The sequence below is a fragment of the Acanthopagrus latus genome, chromosome 15, assembly GCF_904848185.1.
Source record: "Acanthopagrus latus isolate v.2019 chromosome 15, fAcaLat1.1, whole genome shotgun sequence".
In the NCBI taxonomy this organism is placed as follows: domain Eukaryota; kingdom Metazoa; phylum Chordata; class Actinopteri; order Spariformes; family Sparidae; genus Acanthopagrus; species Acanthopagrus latus.
Window position 1 is genome coordinate 20,154,563 of NC_051053.1, and position 21,762 is coordinate 20,176,324.

Sequence of the window (21,762 nt, forward strand, 5' to 3'; positions counted from 1 at the left end):
AAAAGCCCCACTTGACCTCCTCTGATATATTTTACACCGTTTGGTCACGCTCACATGGAAGAGGGAATTTTAGGTCATGTCCGTCCGGGCCAGCGGATCTAAAGCAGGAGGCTGGTGAAAATCAACCTACAGTGCAGCAGCTGTTCTTCAGGGAACCTCACCAACTCCAGCAGCCGAAGCCTGTGCCTTCTCCTCCCTCTCTCTTCATTTTTCTTCCTCTCCACACATGATTTACCTGCACCATATTTATTCACATAAGTTCTGCTCAGCTCTCCCCTGGCAGTGTCACTTAATCAAGTCATTTGCTTCTGCCCACTTTGCCACCCCCCCCCCTTCGCTGTCCTGCTTCCCAGTCGTCTTCAGCTCTCTTAACTCCTCCTTCACCCATTTAATTCTGCTCTGACACCTCCAGCCCATAAAGAGGAACCACGGTGGAGTGCAATAAATTCAAAATGGCAATTTCAACGTTGATGAACCATAGCCGTTGCCATCGGGCCATGTGTTACAGGTCAACAGCTGCTGAGGAAACTGTTTTTATTAAGATGAAGTTTAGCTTGGATCACCTTAGAAGCTCTTCATAAAGGTGTCAACCTAAAGTTCTTATGATGACTGAATGTGTCCTCGCCTCGGTCGCCAAACTAGCCCAGAGGAGATTATAGTGCATCTTGATAAATGACACGCCTGTGATTAAGTACACATACTCCACACTTTCCCAGTTTGGGGAGAGTTCGAGGATAAATCGCAGGCCTAGAAATGAAATCTGCACACATTCACATTTCTCTGCATTATCACTGTCAGCAGCGACGTCGTGTCTTGAAACTCCTTTCACCGTTTGTACAATGTTCATTCAAACAGGAAGAGCCTTTTGTGATGGTGGCGGAGAATATTCTGGGCCAACCCAAGAGATACAAAGGTTTCTCGATTGATGTCCTGGACGCCCTGGCCAAGATCCTCGGCTTCAAGTATGACATTTACCAAGTTGGAGATGGGAAATACGGCTCAGCGCTCTCTAATGGATCCTGGAATGGCATGATTGGAGAACTCATTGGCAAGGTTGGTGTGTTTGCGTTTTTATCTCAGTCGATCAATGTCCAGATTCCAAGTCATTTTTTCTGGGAGTCAGGCCACATTGTCTTGTTTTGAAATTGGAGCCCAATTATAAGGCTCAGTAAAGTGGAGAAGATTAGAAAAACAGTGTATGGGCCAACACCCTCTATCTGCAAATCAGTTTTCTCCAGTGAACGATATCAGAGATTGATTGAACTGGGTCAGTTTTTCGGCTTATTGGAGGGACACTGATAAAGTTTTGAGAACTTTTCAAAAGCCATAACGATCGCCTGTGTTTCTGTTGATGTTTTGGTTTCTGCAAGGCTCATGCACTCTCGCCCTGCAATCTTCACACTTACAAGAGAGAGCAGAGCAGTTGAACGATGACAGATTACAATGTGGCGCTAAAAAAATAACAATCAACAAGACAGAAATAAACCTTGCAAGTGATGAAACAAAAGTTGTGTTTGCTCAGTGAAACCATATTACATTTATTGGTGGCTGATCACACATTTTTCTACATGAAATAGCAAGATAATGATACAGAATCATTTTTATTTATTAGCACGAAAGCACTCCTGGTTTTGAACCGCCATGAGGACTTAATGATCTCCCGTGTTGCATCAAAGTCAAGAGAGTTGTAGGCAGTCGACAGATTGGTACATAAGGCAAGGCAAGGTTGGTGTAATCATTTTGAAAGATCATTATGTCAGAAAATCAGTTTAAGTTGAAGTTTTTTTTTTCAACTTAATCAGTTTCAGCTTTCCTCCTGCTGAGAGTATGAAAGTGCAAGCGGAAATTATCAGTCTGAGTAGAGACCCATGATTTTCGAGAAAAAGTATTACCAAAAAAAAAAACCCCAAAAACAGGTTTCTTCTTAGTTTCGTCTTACCAAATGCTGATATTCATATAACAAAGCAGTTCAACAAGAATAGTTTGCTGTCCATAGGGAGCATATTGATTGTTGTCATGATTTGAACCAATATCACCTCCAAATGTTGAGATAATGTTGAGATCCGATACACTGGATTCCCATGAAACATCAAAACAACATCCGAAAACACTTGTTGTTTTAAGAAGTTACTCAGACTGAAATAATGTGACTCTCTATCGACAGCGAGCTGATTTGGCCATATCAGCCATCACTATCACGCCGGAGCGCGAGAGCGTGGTGGATTTCAGCAAGCGCTACCTGGACTACTCTGTGGGAATCCTGATGCGCAAGTCCGAGGAGAAGATCAACATTTTCTCGTTGCTGGCGCCATTTGACCTGGCAGTGTGGGCGTGCATCGCTGCAGCCATCCCTGTTGTGGGCATCATGATCTTCCTGCTCAGGCGCATCCAGGCAGTGCGCTGCCAGAACAATACAGGAGGGCATCCACCGCCTTCTGTCTCCACTTCGCTTCAGAGTGCCATCTGGATCGTCTACGGCGCTTTCGTGCAACAAGGTGGGTGATATGGTCTGAGTCTGGCCTTCACAATGTGTGAGGACAGCAGTTACAAATCATGTGTTTGTCATTTTGCAGGGCCAAAGCGAGACAGGTTTCCTTCCAGTGAAATCATATGTTATACACATACATACAAGTTAACAGTTCTCTACTCGAAGATTTGTTAAATGAGGTTTGGCAGTACATCGTTGGACACCAAGTACCATCCAAGCAGTTGTTAAAAGCCAAACCCTAAAGTTAAACAGAACATAAAGGAAGAAAAAGAAAACACTGGAAACTACTTCAAGGGATTAAGGACACAGGATTGAAATAACAAAAAGTCCAATCAATGAAATGCATATGTGGATGTCAGTATACTATACAAGTAAATGCTGATTCAGTAGTGAGTCAGTTTGAGGCACAACGCCCACCGTAGCATTTTCTAAAGGTGCCCTTGTCAAGGAGAACATCGCATCTTTAGGTCTGGTGGAGATCCAGGTATGTCCAGTTTGGATAAATGACTACTTCAGCAACTGATGTTAAAACCTGTACTGCATTTATCAAAGTCTGGCACGCTGCCTCTTTTAACCCAACACCAACCATTTTTCAAGAGAAGCTAAATTCCACATCTTTTCTCCTGCTCCTCCTTTTTTTTTTCTCTCCTGCTTTCTGGCTCGCGTTCCAACGTTGCCATTTTTTTGTTTCACTCAAGTGGATTGCAATATTTCCCGGGATGACGTAGGTCACTTTGATGTGAATCTGACTGCTGATGCATAGTGTGCCATTGTCAGAGAGTATAAACTTGGCAACCGTGTCCCCGCCGATGATTTCATAATGATATACCGACACTTAGCCGCGCTTTGTTGTATGTTCGGTGCAGATTACTCCATCCACCCACGGACGCGCTGACTTTCCTCCCTGCCTTTTTCAAACAGGCACTGTCCTTCTTTTGTTCCATAATAAGGTCAAGGAGAGGTAAGGAATAATCTAAAACTGTCAAGGAGAAGTGATGAAAATAACTCTTTTTCCTTATGATGAGGGGGTTTAATCAATTTGTTTCAAAGATGAAAGAGGCCCCACCACAGTGGAAGGTAAGATCCAGTAAAGGTTCAAGATGCACATTTCACATTCAATGACCTTAAGAAATCAGTCAAAGCCATTTATAATAAAAAAAAAATGACTGATGCCGGAGCGCTATGCATCTGACAAGGCCTTCAGTTTTTTTACCCCCAAACTGTCCTAAGGGCGCAGCTGTGTTGATTGTGATACTTTCAGACAAATATGTTTTCATTACATTTCACACTCCTGAATCTTTCAGATGACATTTCTATGGCTTTACGCTTCAAAATTAGAATGTGTGATGGCATTTTTCTCATGCACCTCGTGAGCTGTTGGATATTTGGAGGGACAGAGTCGGCATGACAGAGGAGAAAGTAGAGATATAAAAAGTTAATGTGATGAACCACTCTTTTTTTCCTCAAAGAAAACAAGAAAGGGGCCAAGGATTAAAGACATGAAGGAAAGAATAGTAACAAGATAGAATGAAGAATGAATATTAATGAGTGCTGCTGTCTTTGAAAAAGTTGGATTGGGATGTTTAATAGAATATAAAAGTGTGCAAGTCACATTTCAGGTCAGATGAGTTCTTAGAAAAAATATGCGATGAAAAAAGTCAACTGCTCCGGCGTTCAAATGATAAATAAAATCGAATAAAAGAAGTATTATCGCAAATGTGAGAAAAATTACCACTTACAGCAGCTCTAACACAAAATAGTTTGGTATTTTAAAATCATTCAACCACAAATGTGTGAGTTTTCAGTAGAAGATTGTCCAGTACTAGTAGTTCTCATCTTCCTTAAACATTTAAATTGCTACGGGGAAGAAAAGGGTTGATGGAAACACGGTGTCACTCGATAATTTTTATCATATCTTTTTTTACACAAGCGTAATGACACTGTCATCCCTTTGCGTGTGATAAAGTATGATTACATTGTACCAGAAACGATCCATTCCTTTACCAGCCACACGCTAGTGTTGTTGGCGTCTGTTTTTGCAGGTTGACTAATCTCCTGAAAGCTTGTTTGAGATGCAGGAAATAATTAAAGCCACGTAAAACATAAGGTTTTTAAGATGAGACGCCTTTATTTTCTTGGCTCTCTTATAATATAAAGACTAATTATAACAATGCAGTTGGTCATAAGACCCTGATAATAATGACAAAACACGCCCACACTTTTTGGCAACATTACTCACTTAATGTACGACATATAAAAAAAATGTTGCTAAAAAGAGATTGCAGTGCATATTAGGGATAAGAAACAGCTACTTTAGATTCTGTGCGGTGAAACAGTGCAGTACATGTTAAAGATGCTGATGTGCACTGTGTTGTTTTTACCTGCTCGTCCACAGGCAGCGACTCCATCCTGGGATCAGTGGCTCTGCGTATCGTCATGGGCAGCTGGTGGCTCTTCACCCTCATTGTGTGTTCGTCCTACACGGCTAACCTGGCCGCCTACCTCACCGTGTCACGCATGGACAATGCTGTCCGGTAAGGCACAGTACCTCCATTTATCTTTTTCTTTTCCCCACATTGATCCAATTCAAGTCAAATGCACGTGATTCCCCTCTTGCCGTGCCTCGACACAGCAGGGGATCTCCTGTTTACACTTAATAATGAGCTGTTATTCTGTGGTATTTTATTCTGAATGTCAGAAGCACAGAAGCTGTAATTTCTGTCTTAATGTTAGGATTCTTACAGTGTGAGTAGAACATTCTGTTATCAAAATACACATACATATTAATGATGTTCAGGGGAGTTTTTTTTTTTTTTTTCTTTTTTTTTTCGGCCCTGATTTAATTTAGTATCTCCAATTCCAAGTCTAGTTTGATATGTATACTTATTGAAATATTGTTTAAATATGTATATAACATACTGAAATAATAATTTAGCCTTCTAAATTTGATACCCAAGCTTCTGAATACTGAAGATGCTTGGACGAAACTGTAAAGCAGAAGTCACATTTTGCCATTTTCTGTTGGTGGTTGCTACTCTGAGAAAAATAACCCGGCTGTCTTTGTGACAGCTGTGGCAAAAAAAAAAAAAAAAAATACTACTGAGACTACAGAGGCAGCCGCATCATAGCCAAAGTGGTAAATGTTGATGAATGTAGTTAGTAGTTATATAATAATATAATTTTAGAAATTATAAATATCAGACCTGTCAATCGTCCAGGCTGTAATCAGTCAGCCACTCGTATATATTCTCAATCAGTGAAGTACCCGATGCACCTAAATACACTTGATGGACCGTGAACACTTGAAAGAGCACTGACAATGGACGGTTATGAAAAAATATGATTAAGATTGATGCCACAGAAGCAGAGAAATCTTTTTCAATTCACACATTAGTCGTGCTTCTTTAAACCTGCTGCCTACATTGCCCACAATGCAATCCAACTGCTGCCACTTCCAAGTGTGATACGCTGCTGGCAGCCAATACAGCCTCGAGCCACTAGCTTCAAACAGAGACGAGGAGCCAGTATGTGGTCCTCAGCCTGACTCTGACCCAAGCGACACCATTTCACCAGTTGATCCAATTTCTCACATCGTCCTCTGGAGCCACAAAAGATTTTATACCGCTGTTTTTTCACCTGAGCAGAACTTCCGAAGGCCTGAAAACAGTCTTTGATATGTAAAATTGATGGAGTTCCCCTTTATAACTCCTTCATGCTTTCATGTTATCATTCCATGCATCAGCCTTGAATGATCACGTGTATGTTCTCTTGATGTATCGTCACTACAGAAAAGTCATTGTAGAAAACGATTCAGACGTTTCATATGCTGCTCACAGTGTGTGGTGTAATCCTGGGATTGTATACAGTATGCCTCTCAATGTTTCTCCTTCATCTGTCAGCGTCTCTCATCAGCTGCAATTGGGACAGAGTGTTTGGTGTGTTCGGTCCGTCTGCTCGCCTGTAATTTTTGACTGGCCGACTAACAACAAGCCTGTCCTCAGTCCAAATGCTATTTGTCAGCGAATCCAATTTGGTTTGCTGTCTCTCCCCAAAGAGCAGGCAGAGAGGCATTTGATTGCACTGAGTCCGTCTTCTGTTGAACAAATAGCCACATGTGGACATGTGAGGAGAGGGATGGAATGCTAAGCAGCACACACACCTGGGAAGAGACCTTCAGGTGTGTGCATGTGCGTGTGTGTGTGTGTGTGTGTGTGTGTGTGTGTGTGTGTGTGCGCGCACGTGTTTCTGCATTACCAATTACAGTGACATTAATCTTTCTCGTATCACATTTGTTGCAGTTTGGGCAACAGAATCAACCTAACTGTAAATAATTGCTTTCAGGAGTTTGGGGAAACACTCCGACCAAATTTCTGAGCTGGAAGAATCTCATGCAGCACATGTACTTATCCACTGCTCTCTGCAACTACTTGATTGAGCTCATAATGAATTGTGCCCAAAATCTAAAAAAAGGATTTCATGCGAGAAAACCTGAACAGCACGTACCAAAAACAAAATTAACTAAAAAACAAACTTTTTTGCTTATCCGAGGAAAATGTTAGAAACACAACTACAGCGTCATATGACACAAAATGTATGTTTTCTGTTACTTCTGTTCTTTTTGAAGCTCATAAAGGATTCAGCTTTCTATGTACTCCACAGTTACAGTAGCAGTGCATTCAAGTTAACTCCGCTGCTGCACCAGTTAAGTGTGTGTGTAAATTAACCGTGTGAGGAAACACTCTACTTAATGCTTTGAACACATTTACGCACAATCTTTGACTATAACTCGGTAGTAGTTAATCTTAAATTGCTCCGACAGAAACAAAAAAGAAATGGATGAAACATATGGACAGATAAAATTATTTAAATTTCTTTATTCTTTTGTCAAAAGAAGTTAAATGAGATTTGTATGCCGGGGGTCATAACTGATTGGCAAAGTGCAGAGAAGTGATTGCTTCGTCTTATTACAAAGATAGGAGAAATAACACCTCGAGAGGAGGAGTTCTTGACTTTTGACAACTGGCGTCTTATTTTCAAAACCTGCTCGTGGTTCTCCTCCTGCCCACTTGATGTTTTTACAGCACAAGTCCTGCCATTACCAATAATCAGAGTGGGAAGCCGTCTGGCTGATTGATTCTTTTTATTATGAAATCAATTTAAAAGAAAATAACAGAAAGGGTAAGCATTTCCACATCACACCGTAGTTTTTCCTGAATCTTAACCTTGGTTGGATTTCATGGACGTCTGTGCTTATTGGCAGGCTCTTCTGTGAATGGGCTGTGATGGAAACGCGCTGCCTTGCATAATTTTCACAGACACGCCAGCATGGAAATTTTCAGTTCACCTCTTTTGAGTGTGGCAACTGCTTTCTGCACTATTGTAGAACCACTGGAGGACACATGGTAGATGCACACAGGGGGGCTGGTCTTGGTGGTGAGGGGCCACTGCTGCCTCTTCTAATTGACCCGGGCATCGTACTCAGTGTGTTAACATGCATTTTAATCATTTCTACCGCAGGCTTTATTTTGACAGCATGCAGCATGGATTGCTAATTTGAGCTGTGGAAGTAAGAAAGGACTCTGCTGGTGTGTCTGTGTTTCACATCATTGTCGGCATAAAGCTGTGGAAACCGACCTCTGCGGGCTACTTTGTCTCAGTTTCAGCTTTACTCAGACTTGCATGGAATCATTAAACAGGAGACGTCATCTCCCTGCAATTATGTGTTCTTCAGTTCAGCTGCTGCTTCGCCTGTCTGCAGTCTTAAGTCGTCATGCACGTGTCTACCGTACTTGAGCATGGCATATTAGAAAAATGGTTTCCCGGTTTGGTTTCCCATGTCTTGGCTGCCTCACTTATAGATGTCGAGGCAGACAGGCTGTTCCGTCTGAGCCGAGGTTAAATTGGGGGAGAATTTTGATTGCTGTTGCAGGTTTATTTATTTTTGTTATCTTCCTCTCCAGATGCGATGTTCCTTGAAGTGTCAGATCATCTGAAAACTGTATTTATCTTTTTATGTAGATGATAACCTTCATTTTAATTGCATCAAGTGACCAAAAATCTACTTTTTAAATTGAAGTGCCTTACAGAAAATAGCAGAATTGCTCCAAATCGGCAAAAAATGACATTTCTTTCTGCTTTTGAAATGTTTTATAATAAAAGCATCAGCAGTGTGTCCTCCAACACAGATCCAATGTCCAAACCTTGGAAAGATTCTGATGGAAAAGACTTGAACTTTAAAAGACCCCAGACTGTGTGAGATGTAGTTCGGCTCCTTTCATTTCAAAAACATCAAATAAAGAAAAGGGGAAAAAAAAAAGAAATTCTTAGAGAAATAAACTTTCCTCATTCTGTTTAAGTCCATTACTGAAGCTAATACACTGCCAAAAAATGGCAGTTTGTTTGTTTTTTTTTACCAGTGCCAAAAGAGACTACAAGAGTACACCCTACTTTTAAAGTTTATAAAAGCTTGCTTCCCACTGAGCGTGGGCCTCACTGTGTGCTTCTAAATGTGAGTGTGTAGCAGGATGCATTAATTCGGTGTTAAGGGAACAATTAACAACTTTGTCTGAAAATAGTATGGTTACTTAAGACATCATTTGCATATTAGAACATTCCTTTTAAACACCTCGTGTCTTTTTCCCCCCTTTTGTTTGCCTTTACAAAAACTCTTTCGCCCTGGGACACGGAGGTAGAACAGTCTGTCTCGCTAAAATGTTGTGTTTTGTTGTCCACCGCACGCATTAATATTAATTAGGGTAAACACTCCGACTACACTCTGTCTGTGTTTTTTTTATTCACTCTTGCTGCTGTGGCCAATTTTTACATTTTTTGAAGCCGGCCATTTAGTGCCTTTGAGAGACAGACATGCACACATAAAAACAGAGGGATCATCTTTACAGGCATGTGTTATGGCGTCACAGCTGAAATAAAAGGATTTGTTGGACAACTCAGATCGAAGTATATGCTGCGCTGCTTTGAGAGGGAAAAGGCAAACATTAAAGTGCTTCAAATGGATGACAGATGTATTCAGCACATCAGTGTTTACTACTCACTGTCATTGTCTGATATTATCACCTCTTAGTGGTTTAATTTCACTGAGTCTTTTATTTCTTTTAAAGTGTGCCACCATCTGTCTGTTGTTTTGTTTTTTGTGGATTTCTTGATGCAATGCAGTTGCTTTCACCTCTATTATTCTTTCCCTTTACTCCAGCTGGGTGGATCTACATATTTATAGTATATCCTCATCTCAGATCTATAGTTCCACAGGTCTGTGCGCTCACATGTAAACTGTTGGATGGAATAAAAGCAGAATATTATACTCTTTGCAGTAAAGCTTTTTTTTTTTTTTAATCTGACAAAATAAACTGGAGACCAAGCGATACCTAATCAGTTGTTTCCATCTCTCTCGCTCGGCTTTTTCTCTCCCAACAACCACTGCTACACCGCATAGTCTTCTAATTAAATGGTTGAATTAGTCCAACATCATCATCTTGAGATAAGCCATGATATACTCAGACTTTTTGGGGAACTGGCTGGAAGACAGTCTCGGATGTATAAATATTCTGGTGCCACTCTGAAATGGTGATTTTCTGAAGGAATACAGCAGACACGCGGAGCAGCATGTCAACCATTTCTGCCCAAAAATCTGTCAAGAAAGCAGGTAATCTTCGGCGTAGATTGCCGCTCAAATTACATTGGAAGCAAACTCTAATTACGAGGACATTGGCATTCAGCAAATATGAAGGGGTACGAAATTGGCTATAAACTCCACGTATGAAATACAGCTGCTCCAAAGAGCCTCATTTCTTATAGCCCACATAGCATCTGCATAATAAGCGCTTCAATCAGGAGAGACTAATTCTCAGATACAAAGTATTGTTCATGAAAAGTAAATTAGAGTTTGCCGCAGACTCTATTAGGGGCCAGTGCCTAATCATGGGGATGTACCATCAACAGCCAGCACCTTAACCTCCTCACCCTGTCATCATTACTCTGAGCCTGGTTACCGTGGTGGTGTTGGGGGAAAGCGGTGGTCGGGGGGAAAGTGTTGGCAGCAGCAGCAGCAGCAGAAGCAGCAGGCGGCACGGCACGCTACAGGTGCAGCTAATTTTGTTGATAAAGAGCACGCTGATTAGTGATTTGCTCCAATGTGCATAAGAGAGGGAGGCGGAGGTTTTGGGCTCACAGACTGAAAATGCTGTATATGAGTAGATAAGAGAGCAGAGGCATGACAAAGTAATGAATAAAGGAAGGAAAAGTTTGTTGGTAGTTTTGCCTTATCTGATACTGACAGTGGATGGGCACTGCGGTCAGAGATGGTCAAATCTTACATAAACAGAAGTGTCACAGTTCTGCAGTCCAGTGTGTAACCCGAATCCTCCTCACTCAGTGATTTCTTGCATCATATGTGTAGAAAAATAAAACAAAGTTGAGAACGTAAAAGCTGACATATTGTAAGCAGTAACAGCTTTGTTGGCAGCAAACAAACAACAGCCTGTTAATGTGATACAATAATGCTATAAAGCATTATATTTTAACACAGATTAGAGAAGGGGTTGGTACGATTGGTGAAATCATAAGGATGATATCCAATTAAAAAGACTGCAACACATCAACAACATTTTAAACGAAAACATCCTCTTCAGTCTGAATTGTTTGTCATTTCCTGTTGGTCCAATCTCACTCTTCTATCAAATAATGTCACCCTGACTGTAGGTCATTCCAGGACTTGTCCAGACAGGCAGACCTGGTTTACGGGACCGTGAGGGAGTCGGCCGTGTACGAGTATTTCCAAGCCAAAGGCACGAACCCTCTGGAGCAGGACAACACGTTCGCTGAGCTCTGGAAGACCATCAACAAGAACAACGGCTTAGAGCACTCCGTCTCCAGTCCATCAGAGGGAATCAAGAAGGTCAGTATTTTTCTCTCTCTCTCTCTCTCTCTCTTTTTTTTTTTTACAAACTAAATGTCATCAGCACCCTTTTAACTCAGTTTGCCTATTGGTTTGTCTCTGCGATGTGCTGGGGATAACAAACAAATCTTTATTTTCTTTCACAGGAACATTTATTAGCTAATTCGACAATAGCCAATGTTAACACACACACGTCCAAAATGCATATGTCAAAATGGCAAAAAAGGAGAATCCCAAAAGCGAAAGAGTCATGCAAAAATGGAAGACAACCATTAAACCGTGGGGAACAAATTGGGAACACAGTGTTGTGTTTCACAAGAGGACAAGGGGGAATAGACACAGGAACAACAGCTGAGTAGGGCAATCAAAACAGTCAGGATAAAACACAAAGACAGGAAATGGAAAGTAAAACATGATACATGCGGATGAATATACCAAAATAAAACAGGAAACACCTAAACCAAAAGCCCAAATCAAGACACATGGTCCAATCCTGAGGATCTTTTTTGTGTTTTTTGTCTTGCAAATATGGCTTGAATTTTGAAAAGTGTTACCAAGCTTTTGACCACTTTCAGCACACCATTACCTGTATCGCAGAGACGTTAGCACTGTTTCTTCACAGCAAGAAAGTTCTGGGTTCGAATCCAGGCTTGTTGGAGCTTTCGTCTTTCCTCCAGGTGCTCAGGTTCACTCCTGCCATCAAAACGATTAGAAGAGGTTCATTCTCCGGTCAGTGCTCTTGACCAAGGCACTGACTTGGATCTGGTCCCCAGGCGCCATATGTTTAGCTGCCCAATGCTCCTCCAGAAGTATGATGGTGTGATTTTTTTACTTGAGTCAGTTCTCAGAAGAACATAAGTCACTCAGTTCCCCTTGAAAAATACCAAGTTTGGTATCCACTCCCATGCTTGAAAGTAAAATTATAATGTAGTATAATCTTCGGCTGAGAGGGAAATGGGTAATGAGAAACATAAGCTCAGCCTTGATGATAATTAACTGCAGCTTTTTCCTTTCACACAGCCAGGTAAGGACAAAATTTAAGTTAGTTAAATAATTAGTCCCTGATTCACAGAGGCGTGTGAGTTAGGTGATAATTTGAATCTAGTGAATTGTAAGGGGGTTTTAATTATTCCCTCAGACTTGGCGCGCTGCTGGATAAATATTTCATGCACTCCCTCCTCTCTCTACCTCCCTTAAACACATACACTCACAAACAACACATGGAGGAATAATCCATAATTAAACAATTTACCGTAGAGTGTAACATATGCACTTATCATTAAATTGCTTTATTATTTGTGTGGCTAATTGCTTCCCGTGTAGTCTGTCCAGATACAGAAACGTACATCAACAGAACACAACTGTTTTCTCTTTTTTTTTCAAATCCAAACATACTCGATGAGAGCAGCTGTTTTATTCAGTTACTTCTCCAAGAACAGTGTGTGCCTCATCGTAGCTTGAGTTTTGTACTTTGATGGTAATGTGATATCTCCGCTGCATGTTTATTTATTAAAGGTTAGTGAACTTGAGAGCCCCGTGTAGTCCTAATGAGATGTGAGGTGAAGACGGCTGCTGGGTTGTTTTTTTGTTGAGAGCACAGTGTTACTCTGGAAGCACGTAGCATGTAAGGACACCACAGGGAAGAAAGCCAGAGAAGTGCGTGCAACAAAAAAAGAAAACACACAAACCAAATTCCAGAAGGATTTCAGACTGATTTTCAGCTGCGGTTGTTCTACATACTCTCCACAGTGTGCGCTTGAGGCTACAGCACATGATCGTGTCTCGGAATATGTGCTCCATGCAGAGGAAAGCAAAGCTCGGACAAAAAAATAAAAGAATAGGGAGATGCAACTATTTTCATCTTCTTTGTGAAGAACTCCAATAGTGTCATGTTATTCAATGTGTACTCTGGGTGGGGGGGAAAAAAAACACCTCCATGCTATTTTCTGTGCAAATATTTCGCTCTAGTGTTTGTTCTGCTCATTGCTTTACTGCCAGTGAAGCGTCTTCCTGTGCACTGCACTCACACAGACACAGGAATATGATTCAAGGAAAGAGGAAATACTTAGAAAAATGCAAGAAAACGGCCTGTGAATAATGTCATTTTTGTAAGTCAACCTATATGGACTTAAAACAGGGTACAAAGGTAAAAGTTTCAACCATGAAGTATTGTGATTTTTTACTGTCCAGGTGCATCTTTAAGAGTATAGTTGTGTTTGTTGTTGTGCACCATATGTGTCTTTCTCTCTGATGACAGAAAAGAAAATGAAAAACAGATTAAACAAGGTAGTAGTAATCATGACTTTTTCTCTGGGAACTTTCGTTGAACTATCCAGGCAAAGCGAGAGTCGTACGCCTTTCTGTGGGACATGGCGGTGGTAGAGTACGCTGCTCTGACAGACGACGACTGCACGCTGACTGTGGCAGGAAACAGCCTGAGCACCAGAGGCTACGGCATGGCCCTGCAGCACGGCAGTCCTTACAGAGACCTCTTCTCTCAGAAGTACGTATATTGGTCCATATACCATGTATTGGTCTGTGTTCATTTGTACTGATATTATCTTAATTCACTCTACTACTAAAACTGCAGTGTATTACTACTTATATTGTTTGTAGAACTGGACATCGCCTCCATCAGTTATGATAAATTGCACACACTGAATGGTTGCTGAGATTCTCAACCACCCAGCCGCGGCTTGTTCACCCTCCGGCCATCTGGCACAAGATACAGAAGTGTCTGCTGCAGTGCCACAAAGACTACAGAGCAGCTTCTTTCCTTAGACTGTAGGACTCCTGAACTCATTCTCAGTAATCCATCATAGTTTTTTTTCTTATGCATAATGGGACAACAAAATGTAAATGTTCCAGGTCTGAAAAATGAAGCCAGTGTGGCAACAGCTCAAACCTGTTTCTGTTGGAGGGCTTGCAGGGTTGCAACTCCACTGGTTTTGAAAACAAGTCTTCTAGTAAGGTTATAAGAAAATGTCTCTATATCTCACTTGGTTGTTTCCAAGTTAGGTTCAAGTCTTCTTCAATACGAATGTGATTTTCATCTTGTAAATGATGGCCTTGTGTAGAGTGTAACAGACATTAAAACAGGGTCCGCTTCAGGGCGTGACTACCTTGTGACAAGGTGCTGCCACAGCAAGTCCTTGGACTTTCTGTCAGATTCAATCCGTATCCCAGCTGCACCCTCTTGCACAAATATGGTCACTTCTGATTCCAAATGACCAAGAAGGGAACGCAAATAACAGCAGTCTCAAGGCTTCAGAAAGGTAGTCCACCCACCAATGGGTGCTGTCACAGCGGATCCGACAGGTTGCAAATAAGCCAACAGTTTAGCCAGATAAACCAGAAGTGACCATCGGCGTAATGGCACTGATAATGAGTTGTGTCGCTCGAGAACTGAGTGTATACACAACTACGTCACATACAGAAGGTTCAAGTCAAACCTAAAAAAAGATCAGTATGTTAACTGTTATGGATGTTTGGGTCAAAAGTGTGTCTTTTGCTGACTGTCTGAATGATGGAAATTGTCTACAGTATTTGTACCTTGTTTCCAGATCTCAGCAATTAATTTGAATACAGCCTCATCATTACAGACAGTATCAGACAGTTCAGACAGAAAATAAAAAAACATGTTGTAACAAACTGTTTATATTAATGTGGAATGGTGGGAAGAAACTATTTAAAGTGTCATCAGAGTTTTAACATTTACTCCCTGGACATTTTCCACCAGTTTTCTTTGCAGACACAGACTTCAGAGAGAAGTACATATTTCCAGTCAATGCTCTTTTGCCCCGTTGCCTTCGGTTTATCCGTTTTTATTTCCTCCAGACACAAAACAGAAATATGCTGCTCTGAACATTTTCAGTGCAGTCTCTCAAGACTGATGGGGGTGAATTTCAAATCAGGGCAGCAGACTTTCCTCTCCATGTAGAATATAAATTCCAGACAAGCAACACCTGAAATGGAAGAACTGATCACCCCCTAAAACTGCAAACGGAGCCTCGTGAAACATCTTGAATACTGACTTGCAGGATAAGAAATGGGGAATGTTTGACTCTGTGATGTTTCATCAGTACAAATATCATGAGCCGTGGCAGCTCTGTATACAAGAGCTGCGCAGGCACAAACACACATATGTGCCAGTTACCATTGAGGAGCGGTTGAATAATGACAGTGCAGAAAGCTAACCTCTCCGATGGGACAGATTCACTGTTGTGACGCCTCTGTTTGTGCTCAGCCGCCATCATTCTCCTCCGTAACAGCCCATCCATTCCTCCCTGTACGCTAACTAATGGGCTAACTGTAGTATTTGATTATTTCCACGCTTATACAGTTTGAAACGAAGCCAATTAATCTTGAAGCTGCAAATCGTTTTTTCTTTGCCATGTTTGTGTTCATTTAGCTCTTGTTAGCATTTAGGAATTGCTGACAGTATCACTTCTTACACTTTGCCTCTGTGCAAACTGCAGTTTAATAGTATTTACCCACTATGGGTCTTTTAACAAGCTAACAATCAATGCTAATGCAATCTTTTAACTGTTTTTTTTTTTCCTTTTTCAATGGTTTTGCTTTATCGAGCTACAGTATTATAATGTTATTACAGTCATTCAGAGCAGTCTTACATTGACTTTCCAATTTTCCTTTAGGCTTGTCCACTGAAATTGTTCCATTTTCAATTTTCTACTCTATTGTCTTTGTAATTTGATTAGCCGTCCTAATTAGTGCTATTGAAGAATTTGTCCAGTGTCCTGTGGTGTTATTACATGATTCGGTGCACTTTCTGTGTGTGAAAGAACAACTCGGTATTTCTTTTCCACAGGATTTTGGAGCTCCAGGAAAAAGGCGACCTGGACATCCTGAAGCAGAAATGGTGGCCTAAGAAAGGCCGCTGTGACCTGCAGAGCCACGCAGATGCCCAGCCGGAGGGCCGGGCGCTGCGTCTCCACAGCTTTGCCGGCGTCTTCTGCATCCTGGCTGCCGGGCTGCTGCTGGCCCTCCTGGTGGCTGCACTGGAGACCTGGTGGAACAGCAACAACTGCCGGAGAGAGCAGCCCAAAGAGGTGACCACCGACTCGTCGGGCCCAGGCCCAAGCCTGCTAACCCAGAACCGGGCCATGGTGGCCACAACGGGTCCCCCTGCCCCACCAAGGCCCCGGTCGAGACCCAGACCCCCGGGCCCCCCGGTCCTGCCCAGAGATGCCACTGCCACACTCTACTTTATGGATCCAGCAGGCGCTGACGCCAGCCCCGATTTAGTAGAGCTGCAGTACACCCAGTTATAATAGGTGTGCCCCTGATGATAGTCCAGACATCATGTGATCAATCTACTCATTCTTTCTCATGTTGGGAGAGAGGTTGGGGTGCTTTGTCAGGGACTTCTGAGGCTTCTCTCTCATACGACACACGAAAACATTAATTTCGGCCCAAACCAACAATCAGTCACTTGTGCTCATGTGAGAGAATCGCAGCTGGAAGGATAACAGTAAATGTAACGTTTAATTACAAATTCAAAAACCACACACTGACATTGTACTTCTGAGTCGACATGTGCTTCAGTCGTACAATAGCTCTCTTTAGCTAATCCATTCAAGTCTTAATGCTTTAGAGCTCTTGACTTCATCTCGCTGCTGTCGACTGGGCAGCCCCTCTGCATGAGGCGTCCAGACAACTAAGGCTTGACATGGATCCCTAAACTAAAGTGTGAGCAAAAGCAGATAGTAAAGAATCTGAGCCTTGACCTGCCTGTTTGACTCGACAATCCAACAATAGCAATCCAAAAACGAACCCACTGGCTGAGGACACCCATTTAACAACCCAGTCCTGTCCTGAAAAGACGCACAGTAAATCAAACTCCAACCATGCTGGGTTTTGGTGAAAATGAGAGTTTGAGCTACTGCTGTTGATTTCTATTTGAGTCTTTGTGTGCAGCTGCTCTCATAATAACCATATACTGCTGTCATGTGAGATTCCCCACAAACCTCGCTGTTTTATTATGGATACTGTAGCAGATATGCTGTTTTAGATGTGTTGTTTGAGTATAATCATGGTTATGTGCTTCATTATGACTGTTTGCAGAATTGTCTTGAAGCGATTATTCTCCCCAGGAATCTTTTGAGCATCAAACACTTACCCTCTGTGGGCTTGAAGAGCAACTGCGAGCGACTTTGTAGTTTTCTGGCTTGTTACTGTCCATCTGTCTTCTCAGTAATGTCACAGTGATAAGACAATTATTAGTTTATGAAAATAAAATTTTAAAAAATATATTTTTTTTAATGGATCAGAGCAAAGGCAGTTCGCAGTTGATTGACAGAAAGAAATATTTGGCGAGAATACTGATGTTTAGTTCAGCATTAAAGCCATTTAATCACAGAGAAATGGCCTTTTAAATCGTCTCGAAAGTGAAAGGTTGCTGCTTTCCTCATCTTTAAATAATCATAAATTAAAATGTTTCTGGGTTTTGTGATCAGTCAAATATAAAACTTTTTGATCGTCTTTCTTGCCATTTTACAACTGATTAATCAAAGATATTTACAACCCAAAAGAGTGATAATTAAAGTTTTTTATGAGGCAAAAATGCTAAGCATTCTCAGGTTTATAGTGTGAGGATTTGCTGAGTTTCATCAAGCAATTTAAGGACGATAGCGTCACTCAACAGTCATTAAGTAAAGCCGACCACAGCCGGTGTTTTTTAACTTCTCAGAGCTGCTTTCAAGCCTGCAGAGAATGAGCGTTCATTAATCAAAAGATCCGGGTGGAGTATCACTTTCAATTGTTTTAAGCATCGCTGGAGCCATGACAGCACAAATATACAGTATGTGGACATTATGACAGCCAATTCAAACATAACCAGAAGCCTGTGCACATCAACCATTCAAAGGTATAATTTAACATTTTGGGAGACAACCTTATTCAATTCCTTGCGGGGGATTTGATGGGAAGATTGATACCACTTCCACATCTAGGTGTTAATAAAGAAGGCATACAGTTAGCTTAGCTTGGCAGACAGATTGGATGCAGTAGGGACTGCTAGCTTCCACTTGCAGAGCATCTCTGCTGGTTGCAGTGGCAGCAAGACTCCTGCACGCAGCTGCATTAACTACCCTTCAGTTTAGAATTTAAGTTTATGCACAATATTTACCTTCTCCTCCTCTCCTATGCTGTGTGTTACTTTTTTCTGATGGTTTTTAAGAGTTTACATATTTTTTTAACATTTCAGAGCAAGGCGCCGTGTTAATTGCCTGGGATGGCTCTACATGCACACCACCTTTATACTTGAAGGGCATAAAAGCGATACAGATCTTTTCATCCAATTCCCAAAAAGTAATCAAGTTTTTCCCAAAATGCTGAACTATTCCTTTTTATTTCCTAACTAGTGATTAATTGCAATTATATGTCAATGTCCGGATTCAAAGGGGACCGTTTTGGTAATGTATGGTTGTCTATGATCTTCGGCAGGTGACTAAGGATTACGGTCTGGAAAGGGTTTCTGGTCCATTGACATATAATGACTTAAGCGCTTCACCAGAAGGGAGGCGGGACATATGGACAGACAGAGAGAGAGACTGGGAGGAGGCCGAGGCTCTTGACACAGGTCAGGAGGAGGCCTCACGTGCTGTGCTGGATGGTCATTGGCTGTGTCAGGGCGAAGGGGCGGGGCATGGGGCCGGGCAGGGGTAGATTGTAGTTGCTTCATCTGTCATCTCACCCCATGGTCTCTCCTGTTATCTGGCGTCTGTCTGTCTTAAGTGTGGCTCGACTTAACATGGGTGCATGACGATAGAATGAACTGCTGTTGTGTGGAGGGCAGGGTGCAGCCAAAACGTGTCCGATAAACAATCTCTTTATTTGGCTTCCCCCTCTCCTCTCCCATTTGTGTTGCTTCAATTAAGCAACATTAACTACTTTGTCTTCATTCAGATTTTATTGGCCCGCAATGTCTGATTCATCAGATGTGTGCCTCCATCGGAGCCTGTCTTGTTAACAGCTGATGCTCTTCATGCAAGAGTCGCCCACTGTAGATGTGTGGTCACCTAATTGTGGGGAAAATTTAAACACTTCTGCATGAAGAGGCATCTTCATTTTAGTTCATTCCAGATGTAGAGACATTACCTTTTATGACCCCATATTAAAGATTTAGTGCTTTAAGGTAATGTCTCTGTTGAAGTCAGCTGCTTAAAAAAAAAAAAATCCAGCATAATATGAATTGATATATTTGGATAAAGCTGAAATAAGCAAGTGTGTTTTTTTCAGCATCCTTCAAACTCACATGAACATTAGTAGATGTGCATTAGACTCGCTCTGACTGATTAATATAGATTAGACTGCATTGCATGTAAACTGGTCGTGACGGTGACGATGAAACAACCATTGTAACCTGTCTCTTTCTGTCTTCGTTCACTCTTCCCATTCTTTCTTTTAACCTCTCCACCCCTTTCACTGCACACTCATTCTCACTTTTATTCTTTATCACACTCCTCCTAAATTACTTTCATGCTCTCCCTTCCATTAAAACCTCTATTCACTACCCTTTTCTCCTGGCTTCTTTTATTCCACACACTCTACTATGGCTTCTTTCCATCTATTTTTAGGACAAAGAGGTGAACCTGGAGCAGGTCCACCAGCGTTTGAACAGCCTCCTGGACGAGGACTTGGCCCACAAGCAGCTGCCAGGCCAGTCTATCGAGATCTCTGCCCTGGACATTGGCAGCATGCAGCCCAGCCAGTCCCTGGAGGCCTTGTCTGCTCGGGACTACCCAGCCCATCGGGGGCCGCCGCGGCTCTCTGTGACCACCTTCCTCCAGGAGGGTCATGGGGCAGGAAGGACACTGGGCGTGTCCACTGGCAGGACCTTGCCCCTGCCCCTCAGCAGTGCCACCATGCCCTCTATCCGCTGCAAACACAGGGCGCCCAATGGCGGACTCTTCCGGCAGAGTCCAGTCAAGACACCCATGCCAATGTCCTACCAACCAGTGCCAGGAGGACCCATCCCAGAAGCCAATGAGCCTAGCCACGGGACATCCATCTGAGCACGCCGAGAAACATTCACAGACACTCGAGCTCAAACAGAATAGTGGAGAGCTGAAGTGAGTGCTAACAGTGTGGAGAGATATAAATAAAACACTAAAAAAGGATTTTTATTACCAGTGCTGAAGAGTCAGTCGGACGACACGTGACAAGACACTGAGACTTTAATGTACATACTTGTAAGTACAAAAAGAGAAAGAGAAGCAACATTAAAGTGTATTTTGAATATTCTCAACAGTTGAGTTTAAAAAACATAAAAGTATTAAAAAAAAAAAAAACTGTTTGAATGGCTTTGTAAATTTTGTTCTAAATGAATAAAGGTGACAATTCTTTGTGGTTGTTTTCTAAGTGCCAAGTTCAATGATGTTTTCTTTCAGATCAACATTAACTGAATGTACTGTGAGAATTCATGATAAAAGACATTTCACACTTCAAAGACATTGGAAGAATTGATTTGTTTCATATGAAAAAGAATAAAAAAGTATGATACTAAAACACTGAGACGTGTGCTTGGAAACATGTTTAGCATATCAGCGCCCTGCTGTCAGTGTGTGACTATCTGAATCTGTGACTCGGGGATCACTGATGGAATCGGATGTTTTCAAACACAATAGGAGGGAAATAAAAGGCTGTAATGTTTCATTGCGTATTTTTCCCGCCACTACAATTAGTGCAATAAAGAGAAGGCTGCATAAAAGAGAATGAACTGATGAGCTGATATTTTGAATGGGAGAAGAAGGGAAACTTTTAGAATCGGATTAGGAAAAATGCCATTTGCAATTTGTACAATAATCATGCAATTTTAAAGCTCACTCAGACTTGGAGGCATTATCAGCAGCTCATTGCATCCTCTCTCCACTTCCCTTTTCCAATTTTTACTGCTGGAAGATGCTCTTAAATGTGCCTATTACAAGAAGACATGCTTAACTGTAAATGACAGTCTGTGAAACACTTATACTAAACATCTTGCCAAGAAAGGATTCATTAGATCTTTCATTTGTTGGCCCATTAATCTTCCAGGCAAGAACTGGGAATAGGAACAAACAAATAATATTTTGTATTTCACCCATGTTTGATCGAATTAATACCAGCTGATAATGTCACATCAAGCCCATGTTTGCTCACATGTGGCACAACTCGCGGTCCAACTCATAACCTTCACCACCACCAATCTAAACACACACACAAGGGGCCCTCAATTACAAATGCGACCCCAGTGCCAGCCCCAGCACGAGGGGTCCACATGGACACAGCAGTCGGGAAAGCAGGCAGACTAAGCTGGGTTTGGGTGTGCAGGGTGATGGTATTTGTGAGGGAAGGTACGAACAAA

General features: G+C 41.8%; 1 protein-coding gene across 4 annotated transcripts in view; it reads left to right on the forward strand.

Moving 5' to 3' along the window:
- grid1a (glutamate receptor, ionotropic, delta 1a) overlaps positions 1 to 20,927 on the forward strand; it is a 293,479-nt gene extending 272,552 nt beyond the window's left edge. For 3 of the 4 annotated variants that reach the window (XM_037124752.1, XM_037124754.1, XM_037124755.1), the window contains 8 exons: positions 856 to 1,053; positions 2,165 to 2,495; positions 4,884 to 5,022; positions 11,204 to 11,399; positions 13,736 to 13,902; positions 16,228 to 16,468; positions 18,864 to 18,999; positions 19,997 to 20,927. In XM_037124752.1, the coding sequence (XP_036980647.1) occupies positions 856 to 1,053; positions 2,165 to 2,495; positions 4,884 to 5,022; positions 11,204 to 11,399; positions 13,736 to 13,902; positions 16,228 to 16,468; positions 18,864 to 18,999; positions 19,997 to 20,409 (1,821 nt within the window). In that variant the 3' untranslated portion in view covers positions 20,410 to 20,927. The remainder of the gene's footprint in view (positions 1 to 855; positions 1,054 to 2,164; positions 2,496 to 4,883; positions 5,023 to 11,203; positions 11,400 to 13,735; positions 13,903 to 16,227; positions 16,469 to 18,863; positions 19,000 to 19,996) is intronic. The other variant, XM_037124753.1, reaches the window with a different exon arrangement.
- Positions 20,928 to 21,762: the final 835 nt, after the last annotated feature.